At 50.5% G+C, this 12,475-nt stretch overlaps 1 protein-coding gene across 2 annotated transcripts in view; it reads left to right on the top strand.

Annotated features, from left to right (window-relative positions):
• The window catches only part of FBLN7 (fibulin 7), a 57,134-nt gene that overhangs the window by 18,945 nt on the left and 25,714 nt on the right, over nt 1–12,475 (top strand). For both annotated transcript variants that reach the window (XM_027554512.1, XM_027554511.1), the window contains exons 2-3: nt 4,901–5,060; nt 11,011–11,181. In XM_027554512.1, the coding sequence (XP_027410313.1) occupies nt 4,901–5,060; nt 11,011–11,181 (331 nt within the window). The remainder of the gene's footprint in view (nt 1–4,900; nt 5,061–11,010; nt 11,182–12,475) is intronic.

The raw sequence follows: 12,475 nt of genomic DNA, 5'->3' as shown, positions 1-12,475 counted from the left end.
ACTCATGTCTGTTGAGTCGGTGATGCCATCCAACCATCTCATTCTCTGTCACCCTCTTCTCCTCCTTCCTTCAATCTTTTCCAGCATCAGGGTCTTTTCTAAGGAGTCGGTTCTTCACATCAGGTAGCCAAAGTATTTTGTTTTTTTCTTGTTTTTTGCTCTTGCATTATATGAGTTCTTTGCGTATTTTGGATATTAACCCCTTGTCAGAAATTTTGCAGATGACTTGGAAGTATTCCCTCCCGTTCTGCAGATTGCCTTTTCATTTTGCCTCTGGTTTCCTTTGATGTGTAGAAGCTTCCCGGTTGGATTTGGCTTCACTTGTTTATGAGTGCTTTCATTGCCTTTACTTTTGGTGTCAAATCCAAAAAACAGTCAAGACTGACGTAAAAGAGCTTACTGCCTGTGTTTTCTTCTAGGAGTTTTATGGTTTCAGGTCTTATGTTTACATTTTCAGTATAACTTGAGTGAATTTTGTGGAGGATGTGAGACAGTGGTCTAGTTTCATCCTTTTGCATGTTACTGTCCAGTTTTTCCCAGTGTCAACTTAAAAAATATTCATAACCTAAAAGGTGAGAGTTATGTTTTATTTGGTGGGAATTCTTAGGACTTCAAGCCTGGGAGGCAGTATCTCAAGCAACCCGGAGAGAACGACTCTGAGGAGGCGAGGGGATGAACCAGGCTATATAGAAGTTTTGCAACAAATATCTGGTCGTCTAAACATCAAAAGATTATCGTTAAAGAAAACCAGATATCCCAAGTTAAGGAATTTAGTGCTTTCTGTGTATGGGAAGATGCAAGAGTCTGGGCTCACTGAAATCGTTCCTTTCATGTACCTCAGCTATCTGGGTTTTATACTTCCTAAGCTTCCTTGGGGCTCACCGTAGGGAGTGGCTGTAGTCTCATGCTGCTAGATCTCGCGTGTTCTTCTTCCTGAGTGCCCTTAGGGCTCGCAGGGTCGCATCGGAGGCCTGCCGTCACTGATGACTGACGTCCTTGTTTGACATGGCAGGAAATACTCCTCCATTCCTCACTAGCACCATTTATTGAAGAGACTGCTTTTGCCATTATATGTTCTTGGCTCCTTGGTCGTACGTTAATTGACCACAGGATCTTTAACACTTAATTCTGTTAGCATCACCCTAGTGAGGCTGGAGGCAGGGATGGCTAAGGTTTCCTGACTTTCCCTCATCAACCTGCCCACCACCTTCCTCCTCCGTCTCCACCTTTGCATGCCCTTAGTGTACTTGATCTGGGAGGTTTTCCCATCGTGACTGGAGAGATGAGCATGTGCTTGCTAAGTCACGTCAGCCGTGCCCGACTCTGTGACCCATGGGCTGTAGCGCAGAGGCTCTTCTGTCCATGGGACTCTCCCCCAGGGGATCTTCCCAACCCAGGGATCAAAACATCGAACCCGTGTCTCTTACATCTCCTGCATCGATAGGAGTGTTCTTTACCACTAGTGCCACCCGGGAAGCCTAGAGGTGAGCACACCTCACCTGTAATGAGCACCTCGAGGCAAAGCCAGTGGTGCCTGCTGCTCATGGTGCATAGGTAGGCAGGGTTCCAGGGCAGTGCCACCACAAGCAGAGCAGTGTGTCTGGACCTGGGAGCACTGAGTTTCAACTCACTTGGCTTCCCAGAGGCCCCTTTATTTCCACTCCCGCTGTCTTTCCTTCTGTACCGACTAGAGTCCCATGTCCTCCATGCCAGGTTCCTGGCAGAAGCCTTGGCATGATCTAACATCTCCTACTTTGAAACTTAGCCCTTCCCTGTCCCCTGGGACTGCCCTCTCCCAGCTGTCACGCCCTGGAGGCAGCTGCTGGCCTGGCTCAGTGTGTGAAGCTGTCTCTTCCACTCCACCCACCCCACTTCCTGTCTCCACTGCCCATGCTCGCAACCTGGAATCCACACAGGAGTTAGAAATCCACTCTTGTGGGATATTTAGCTTGCGTCACAGAGTGATCAATCCCTCGTGCAGACTAATCAAGAACATTCACCACACAGAGGCGTTTGTGAAACAGTGGTAAAGAATCTGCCTGCAATGCGGGAGGCTTGAGCTCGATCCCTGGGTCGGGAAGATCCCCTGGAAGAGGAAATTGCAGCCCACTCCAGGGTTCTGGCCTGGAGAATCCCATGGATAGAGGAGCCTGGTGGGCTACAGCCCATGGGGTTGCAGAATCAGACACGACTGAGCGACTGAGCGCACTAAGGCGTAAGTCAGCCGTGGGGGACGACTTGTTGGTGGGCGTGATGGACTGGAGTCAGCAGGTCCCCAGCCTGGCGCTGCCGCTCACAGGCCACATGGTTCAGGACAAGTTGCTTGACTTCCAGCCTCTGTATCTTGACTGTAAAACAGAGACAGTCCCAGGCTTTCCTCACAGGGCTGCTGCCAGCCAGTAGTCCTTTAGTGTGCTCAGTCACTTCAGTCTCGTCAAATTCCTTTCGACCCTATGGACTGTAGCCCACCAGGCTCCTCTGTCCTCTTAGGAGTAGCATATAGCTTGGTACACTATGAGGAACTTCACAAATGTGAGTCACACATGATATGGAGCAGCATCTCTGGAAGCAGCTCCTTATTATTATTATGTTTTTTTAGAGGGAAGGGAGGTGGGTGTGCAAAGTCCGATCTGGGTGGATGGCTGCACCATGCTGGGCAGGTCAGGGACTGCAGGAGGTCACTGCCCTGGTGCCCAGGGCCTGCGTGGGAAGGACCACAAGGAGGGAGGGAGAAGGAAAGCAAACAAAAGTTCACTTCCCAACGGTTGTGTTTGGGGCCAGGCCCAGTCAGGCCCTGGTTTTAGGGTGGAGGCCAGGGAGCCCCCATGGATTAACGAGCTCCAGGGGCAACTGGGGATTCAGCTTTGTCAAAAGCATCCATTGACCCGGAGCGGTGAGCCATGTGTTTGGTGAGATCTCCGAGGTGCGGCGGCCTGGCACCCGCCCCGGGAGAGCGGCTGCGGCTCCGTCTCCGCCACAGTGGCAGCACTCCGCTGGTGATGCTGGAAGCCACCCAGGCTGCAGAGGCCACGTGCCTCCCAGCTGCCGGCTGCTGGCCACCTTTGAAACCTTTTTTTCTAATTATAAAGCTAATAATCACTGTAGGAAAAAAAATTAAGTATAAAAATATAAAAGCGGATTCACAAGCCTATCCCCAGAGGTTGCCATCATCCCACTCTCCTTTGTTCCCTGCAGGTCATGTGAGTCAGGTTGGACTAGGCGTGCTGAGGTAATGTGCAACATGTGAACCAGGGCCCGTCCCATCTCTGCCCACTGTACTCACCTCTCCTTTCTTTCTTCCTTTTTGTTCCCAGTGAGGCAATGTCCTTATGTGTTTATTACTTTTTTTGCACCCTCCACACCTTGGCATGGGGGACGTTAGTTCCTGGATCAACGATTGAACCTGTGCCCTCTGTGCTGGAAGCACAGTCTTAATCACGGGACCACCAGGGAAGTCCTCACCTCTCCCTTCCTCCTGTTCACGTCCTGGCTCTTAAGGGCAATTAGGATCAGTGCACACTCAGTTGCTCAGTCGTGTCCGACTCTCTGCAACCCCACAGACTGTAGCCCGCCAGGCTCCTCTGTCCATGGGATTTCCCAGGCAAGAATACTGGAGTGGGTTGCCATGCATTCCTCCGGGGGATCTTCCCAACCCTGGGATCAAACCCCCATCTCTTATATCTCCTGCATTGGCCGGTGGGTTCTTTACCACTTAGCGCCACTTGGGAAGCCCCCATTAGGATCAGAAACCTTGAGATTTTTATCAGTAGGCATGATACCAAGTGTTGCTTAAAGTTAGTTTCTATCGTGATAAGCACATGCCTCCTTCTTCTGTTTTTTGAGCTTTTCAAAAAGTGTTAGAACTCAGCATTAACTTTAACTGAATACTCCTTTAATTCTTCTTACTTGCCCTGTTGCCTTTTCATACTGTTCATGGGGTTCTCAAGGCAAGAATACTGAAGTGGTGTGCCATTTCCTTCTCCAGCATTTTCCAATGCTGGGAAAGATTGAAGGCAGGAGGAGAAGGGGATGACAGAGGATGAGATGGTTGGATGTCATCACCAACTTGATGGACATGAGTTTGAGCAAGTTTGGGGAGTTGGTAATGGACAGGGAAGCCTGGCATGCTGAAGTTCATGAGTCACAGAGTTGGACACAACTGAGTGACTAAACTGAACTGAACTTGCCCTGTTATATTTTTTTAAATACTTAATTATTTATTTGGCTGTGTCGGGTGTTTACTTGTGGCATATGGGATTTCCTTGAGTCACGTGGGGTCTTCTGTTGTTGCTCCAGGGCTTAGTGGCATCAAGGCATGTGGGATCTTAGTTGTCCAACCAGGGATCGAACCTGCATCCCCTGAACTGCAAGGTAGATTCTTAACCACTGGACCACCAGGGAAGTCCTGTGCCCTGTTACATTTTTAAAACAATGGGAACCACTGGGCTTCCCTGATTTGCCTGTTTTATGTTATATCATCCATCTGCTTAAAAATGTCCAAGGTAGAATAAAAAAGCCAAAGGATAAAGAAAGAAAAAGTTCCTTAAGGCCCAGATTTCCGAGCATTAACTTGGAGTGAAGAATTAGCGGGATGGGGGCGGAGGGCGGTCTTTGAAGTAAGATCACTCATATAAGGCACATTGCGTTCAGATAATTCTTCTACCACCCAATCACTTAGAGTCATCACTTCGGCCCTGCACTCTGAAAATCGGCTCTTTATTTTTGTTGAGGGATGAACTGGGGATGCTCTTTGGGGACCTCACCGGATACATTGTGGGGACACCGGCGGGGCCGCTTCTGCATTGTGCTCAGCGGATCCCCAGGGTGTTAGAGCCCAGGGTCCCGGTGACCGCTGGCCCCCATGCTAGTGGTGCTGATGGATATTTTTTCCTCTCCCCAGAACTGTCTCAACAAACAGCAGTTCCTCACGGCTATCCGCCACCTGCAGCAGTTGCTGAAAGGCCAGGAGACGCGCTTCGCCGAGGGCGTTCGTCACATGAAGAGCCGGCTGGCGGCGCTGCAGAGCTCTGTGAGCAAGGCGGGCCCGGATACGCCCCCAGGTGGGTCCCCAGGTCAGCGCCCCGAGCCCAGGGGGTCCTCGCCCTGCTCCTATCTCCCGTGGCTGGATTGACTCCCAGGCCTTCCCGGCCTCGCCTTCTGTCTGGGGCTGGGTGCTAGGAAGGCATTTCCCACTTCCCCCCCTGTCATCGGGGCTTCCCAGGGGACACTAGTAGTGAAGAGCCTGCCTGCCAGTGCAGGAGATCTAAGAGACTCGGGTTCGATCTCTGGGTGGGAAAGATCCCCTGGAGGAGGAAATGGCAACCCACTCCAGTGTTCTTGACTGGAGAACCCCACGCATAGCTTCTCCAGAGAATGGTCGAAAGGCACAACTTTCAGAGCCTGCATCCCCATCAGGAGAGACCCTAGTTGGTTCATTTTTCTTGTTTTGTCATTTAATAGACTATTTTTTTAGAGCCGTTGTCATTTCACGGCAAACTGAATGAAAAGCAAAGAGGGGTCCCACATACACTCTCCCCGAACACTCATGGCTTCCCCACCATTAATATCTCGCACTCCTGTGGCCTGCCGGGTACAGCCCACAAACCAACACTGGGTTCTGTTTTCCAGGCGTGAAAATTATTCGTTTTCCACGAGCCCCCTGTTAGTGCAGTGGGTTGGGCTGGAGGGGCTGCTCAGGGCAATTTGCATTTGTCTCTGCTGCCCTCCCCCCTGCCCCCAGACCCCTTCCCCTGGGGTAGGACTCTGACAGACACTGGGCCTTTCCTGGTTGTCCCAGTAATGGATTGCATGTTGTCAAGGCCTGGCATGGGAGGCTGCATTTCTTCTGGCCTCTCCTCAGGGTGACAGGGGTCAGGGAGCCTGTTGTATGTTTGTTTAAGTCATGACGACTCTGGTGGCTCATGCAGTAAAGAATCTGCCTGCAATATGGGAGACCTGGGTACAATCCCTGGGTTGGGAAGATTCCCTTGGAAAAGGGAATGGCTACCTACTCCAGTATTCTTGCCTTCCCTGGTGGCTCAGGCAGTAAAGGATCTGCCTGCAATTTGGGAGACCTGGTTTGATCCCTGGGTTGGGAAGATCCCCTGGAGGAGGGTGTGCCACCCCACTCCAGTATTCTTGCCTTGAGAATCCCATTGACAGAGGAGCCTGTTGGGCTGCAATACATGGGGTTGCAAAAGTCAGACATGATTGATGGACTAACACTTTTGCTCACATGCACACAGGGTTATGGGGGTCGGGTGGGGCAGTGGGTTGCCGTATATTTGTTTAAGTCATCAGGCTGAGGAATATCTGATGTCTTCACTCACCTAAGATGCTTTTCTCAAGGGTCTCCTTGGTGGTGTGAGATGAATTTCCTGGGTTGGATTTTCTACCTTTGCAGACTCTGGTAGCAAATCTAGAGTCTCCACAGTCCTGAGTCAATTCCTGTTTTCTTTGGCTGCATGGGTGCAGAGCTGGACCTGGTGGCCAAACACCTCACACTTTCCAAGGTGCCCAGAGGCCACGGCCTTCGCTGAGGCTTGTCACAGCGTGGCATCCCTCCTTTCGGCTGCAGATGTGGAAACTGAGGCCAAGAAACGTGAGTTAGTGATAGTGGGTTCTGTTCTGGGGATTTTGTTCACTACTGAGGCTCAACCGCACTGGTCCTTCCTGTTTTCTTGGGATCAGAGTGCCTGCGGGTTTCTGGGAGTTTCCAAGAAAAACCTGCAGAAGGGAATTTCTACAACTGCCCTGCCCATCTTTGAGGTCCCTGTCCATGAATACAGAAAAAAAAAGGTAAGGGTTTTCCCTGGTAGTCCAGTGACTAAGACTGTGTTCCCAATGCAGGGGACCAGGGATCGATCCCTGGTCAGGGAACTGGATCCCATAACCGAAAAAAAAGATCCTTCATGCCGTAGCCAAGACTGAAGATCCTGTGTACTGCAACTAAGACCCAGCACAGCCAAAGAAATGCATATATATGTATATAGTGTTAGTTGTGTTAGTCGCTCAGTCATGGCCGACTCTTAGCGACCCCGTGGACTGCAGCCCACCAGGCTCCACTGCCCATGAGATTTTCCAGACAAGGATACTGGAGTGGGTTGCCATTTCCTTCTCCAATATGTATATATATATGTTTAAAAAGAAACACAGCTATGGTTACATTACTAATCCTCTTGCTGCTGGGTTCAAGGTCTTTCTTTCCTGAGCTATGTGAGACCTTTTTAAAGTGGCCAATTCTTGGGACATTCCTGGTGGTCTAGTGGTTAAGACTCTGCACTAAGGTCATGGGTTCGGGATCAGGGGACCAGGATCCCACAGGACACACCTTAAACAAAAAAGTGGCCAATTCTCTTTTTAAAGAATTGCTGCCGTGCATTCTGTCTCCCTCTTGCTTTGGACATGGGGGCGGGCAGCTGTCAGCACCGCCTTGCAGGGTAAAGGGTGCTGACAGGTGCCCAGGGGAAGCCAGAGGCTTGCCGCAGATCACACTGCAGGTAGAAGGACAATTACCTTTTCTTTTTTTTAAAAGGGCATTTGCTTGGGAGTCAGGAAGAATAATTTCCAGTCCCGGAGAATTCTTGGCCTTCTTTCCGGTTTATTTCTGAGTAGCTCCCTCCTATTTTCCCAGCCTTTCTTTCCTGAAAACTTTACAGTCCATCAGCTTTAGGACTTATCTCCGCAGCCTCATTCCAATAACGTCCCTAGATCGCCAGGATTGATTTCCTGCTGAGCTCTTTCTTACACGTTACATCCTCCGGGATGGTGGAGGCCCTGTAGGCTCACCAAGAGACAATCATGATGAAATGAACCAGCCAAGGGGCGTGTCTTCCCACCCAGCGAATCCTTTGGCTACCATTTGGGAAATGCTTGAAAATTGATTTTTATTGAATCTGTATCCATTCATTGGGACTTCCCAGGTGGTGCTCTTGGTAAAGAACCCACCTGCCAATGCAGGAGGCACAAGAGACATGGATTCGATCCCAGGATTGGGAAGATCCCCTGGAGGAGGGTACAGCAACCCACTGCAGTATTCTTGCCGAAAGATTCCCATGGACAGAGGAGCCTGCCGTGCTACGGTCCATGGGGTCACAAAGAGCTGGACACGACTGCAGCAACTTCGCATGCACACACGCACATCCATTCACTAAGTCTGCTGACATGTATTGGGGGCCTGCTCAGGTAGCTCAAATGGTAAAGAATCTGCCTGCAATGCAGGAGACTCAGGTTTGATCCTTGCATTATGGAGCCATGTGGAGATATGATTCCATCCATTCTGATACCATTTGCCTGTGAGTTGCTCCAGCGGCTAAGTTTTCTTTGAGGGTTTTAAAGATGTCTCTTCCCCAGAGAGACCCTACTCCTTTCCCCCAAAGCATTTTAAATCCTCTTCAACACAATAGAGTAGGAGATTTTTCAAAGGGAAATATAAAGTCGTGTACTTGCAGGGACTGAAGCAGCAAGCTGGGGGTGCCCAAGTGTTGGGATGTCGGTTCGCCTGGCTTTCTGCTCACAAGATCATTACCGTGGGTGCTCACTTGGAAGTTCACTAACAGAAGGTCATGTGTCAATTGTCAAACGTTCCCCAGAACCCAAAGGGCACCGAGAGTCCTCAGGGAGTGAACCGGCTCCCACTCTTCTCCCAGGACACGGGGGTGGGGATGTGGGGCAGAGATGCAAGTGGCTGCTCCCCGCCCCTGGAGCGATGTGTGGGCAGATGCTGTCCTCCTAGTAGATGCTGAGCCGTTCTCCATCACAAACTACAGCCTACACAGCTGAAGCAACAGCTTTGGTTTCATCTGTCTAAAACCCTGAAAGTATTTTTACAAATGACATTTGGATCTTACCTTAAAAACGAGTTAGAAGTGACTCTGAATTTCCAGCTCAAACAAATCCAAACTCCAGCTGTCCTAACTTGGGGCAGCCTTCCTTTAGACCAGCGTGGACCACGAGTGGGGCTTGGCTGCAGGTTGGGGAGGAACAGGGACCGCCTCCCCTCTCCAGCCCCGTTGCACACCAAGAGCAAGTTACGCGGCCTTTTGTCTCCTCTGGGATGCCACGTGACACTGCTGTCTCTCACTCCCTACTGCCTCTGTCTTCATGCCCAGTTGCTGTCCAGCTTGTTCATCCCACTGCAGTCATGGTGGTCTCCCGGACATTCCTCAGACTTGCCAGGCACATGCCTACCTCACGGCCTTTGCACCGACTTGATCCCTCTATCCTCCTTGGATACCTGCATGGTCATGCCTTTAGCTTCTTCAGCTCTTTGTCCCAAGGAGCCCTCCCCTGACCACTATACCCAAAATACACCCCTTCCCTGGCTTCCCCTGTGCCATTCCCTACTTTATTTTCTGCATGGCACTTGTCACCTCTTGTCACACTCTGCCATTTGCTTGTGGATCTTGCTTGTCGAGTGTCTTCCCTGATGGAAGGAGGCTTCCCGAGAGCTGAGTTTCATCTGTTTGTTCACTAATTGTCTCAAACTCCTAACAGGGTGCCTGGAAGACAGTAAGAATACAATAAACAATTTTTCATTCATTCATTTGGTCAAGAATTATTTACCAGGTTTTCACTACAGGCTGGTGACGGGGATACAGACGGGACAGGAGGTCAGGTGAGGTCTCTGCCCCCCTGGAACTTCTGAGGGGTAGACTGACATCAAATGTACAAACAAACACGTCGATAAGAAATGCCAACAGTTACAAACATTATAAGAAAGCCAAATGAGGTCATGGGCAGGGGAGGAATCTTGGTGGAACGTGATGGTCAGAGAACACCCTGGAAGGCGGTGGGCTTTCAAGTCAAGACCTAGATAGTGAGAAGCCGCCAGAGATGGGCAGTCCTGGGGGAGAGAACATTCTAGGCAGGGAAAAGGGCAAAAACCAGGGCCTGGAGATGGGGCTGTAAATGGCCTGTCTGGGAGAACCAAGGAGACCCTGGGGAGCTGGGGCTCTGAGAGGGCAGAACGAGCCGGTGGGTCCTGCAGGGGTCCTAGCTCCCACCCTCCCACATTGCCAGGCCCTGCACACGAGAGTGTGTCTGAGCCACCATCTCCTCATCTGTCACCAAGCAGGCATGCATTACCTGTGCCCGAGAGTGCTCTGAGTATTCAGTGACATGTAGTATTTTGAATGTGCAGTCCAAGGACTTCCCTGCCAGTCCAGTGGCTAGGCCTCCGAGCTGTCACTGCCAAGGGCTTGAGTTAGATCATTTATCGGGGAACTAAGACCCTGCAAGCTTTGTGGTACAGCCAAAAACTGTAATAAAAAATAAGAAGTGGAGCCCAGTGCACAGCTTGCAGCAGGCGCTCAGCCTGAGGGTGCTGAGGGTGAGAAGCTTTGTGATCCAGTTTGTTGTTGTTTAGTCACTAAGTCGTGTCTGATTCTTTTGTGACCCCATGTCTGTAGCCCTCCAGGCTCCTCTGTCTGTGGGATTTCCCAGGCAAGAATACTAGAGTGTGTTGCCAATTCCTTCTTCAGGGGATCTTCCCAACCCAGGATCAAATCCGCATCTCCTGCGTTGGCAGGCAGATTCTTTCTGCTGAACCACTGGGGAAGCCCACTGTAATCCAGTTGTTGCTCTTCAGTCGCTCAGTCTTTTCCGGCTTTTTGTGACCCCATGGACTGCAGCACGCCAGGCTTCCCTGTCCTTCACTATCTGCCGAAGGTTGCTCAAATTCATGTCCATTGAGTCAGTGATGCCATCCAGCCATCTCATCCTCTGTTGCCCCCTTGTCCTCCTGCCCTCAATCTTCCCCAGCATCAGGGCCTTTTACAGTGAGTCGGCTCAAATGGCCAAAGACCTGGAGCTTCAGCTTCAGCATCATGAGTATTCAGGGTTGATTTCCTTTAGGACTGACTGGTTTGATCTCCTTGCTGTCCAAGGGGCTCTCAAGAGTCTTTTCTAGCACCACAGTTCCAAAGCATCAGTTCTGCACTCAGCCTTCCGTATGGATTGTAATCCAGAATGATGTCTAAATGCTTGTGGGCCTTCCTTTCTTCCTTACAGTTTCCTGCCCCGCTCTGAATGCCCCTCTGGATGGCAGAAAGTTTGGAAGCAAGTACTTAGTGGATCATGAAGTCCATTTTATGTGCAATCCCGGCTTCCGGCTGGTTGGGCCCAGCAGTGTGGTGTGTCTTCCCAACGGCACCTGGACGGGGGAGCAGCCCCGCTGTAAAGGTACGGTCCCTCCTTCCCAGGGGCCTGCTGGATGGGAGGGGTCATTCCAGGGGACACTTTCTCCCTGATTTTTCAACGCAGAGCCCAGCCAGCCTGTCTGATGACTCACTCCATGCCTGACCTGGGCTGGCCTCTATCTCCAGAATCCCTTGCCAGACCCTCTCAACGATTTAGTCATGTTTTACCTATAGGGAAATGGATGCATAGAGAGGTGAAGGAATTTGCCCAAGGTTATACAGCTAAAGAACAGGCTGAACTGATTGACATATGCACTCTTATCCCAGAGCTGGGGCAAGAAGCCTTCTGTGGGTTGGGAGGGGCCGGGGAGATACTGGGAGAGATGTTCCTGACCTGGACTGCCTTGCTCTGGGGCTGCAGTTGATGGCAAGGTTCCGGGTGATCTATAATGCTGAGGAAATTTCTCAGGTGTCCCTCATGACTGCGCTGGGGCTTGGTGTAGACAGGCTGCAGGAGAAACCATTCAGCTGAGAAGGCGGCATGAAAAGGCTTCTTTTTTCTCTGTGCTAACCTTGAAAACAGTACTTTTTTTTTTTAATTGGAGGATAATTGCTTTACAATATTGTGTTGGCTTCTTCCATACAACAACATGAATCAGCCACAAGTACGCATATGTCCCTCCCCTCCTGAACCTCCCGCTCCCCCTCATGGCTTCCCACCCCCCCTCATGGCTTCCCACCCCCGCTCATGGCTTCCCACCCCTCACGGTTGTCACAGAGCCCCAGGCTGAGCTCCTGTGCTGCACAGCAGCTCCCCACCGGCTCTCTGTTTGACATGTAGTGTATATGTGTCAGTGCTCCTCTCTCAGTGCATCCCACCCTCTCCTTCCCCCACTGTGTCCAAAGTCTGTTCTGTAAATCTTCATTTTTACTCCTGTCCTGCAAATAGGTTCATCAGTACCAATTTTCTAGATTCATATATATGCTTTAATATATGAATTGTGTTTCTCTCTGACTTACTTCACTCTGTATAACAAGCCATCCATCTCATTGGAACTGATTCAAATGCATTCCTTTTAGTGGCTGAGTAACATTCCACTGTGTATATGCACCGCACCTTCTTTATCCATTCGTCCGCTGATGGACATCAAGGCTGCTTCCATGTCCTAGGTATTGTAAATAGCGCTCCTGTGAACATTGGGGTACATGTGTCTTTTTCAGTTATGGCTTTCTCAGCCTATATGTCCAGTAGCAGGGTTGCTGGGTCATAATGTAGTTTTATTCCTAGTTTTTGAAAATAATTTCCATACTGTTCTCCTAGTGGCTGTATCAATTTA

Source organism: Bos indicus x Bos taurus, chromosome 11 (assembly GCF_003369695.1).
Source record: "Bos indicus x Bos taurus breed Angus x Brahman F1 hybrid chromosome 11, Bos_hybrid_MaternalHap_v2.0, whole genome shotgun sequence".
Classification (NCBI taxonomy): domain Eukaryota; kingdom Metazoa; phylum Chordata; class Mammalia; order Artiodactyla; family Bovidae; genus Bos; species Bos indicus x Bos taurus.
This window is presented reverse-complemented; position numbering and strand designations above follow the sequence as displayed.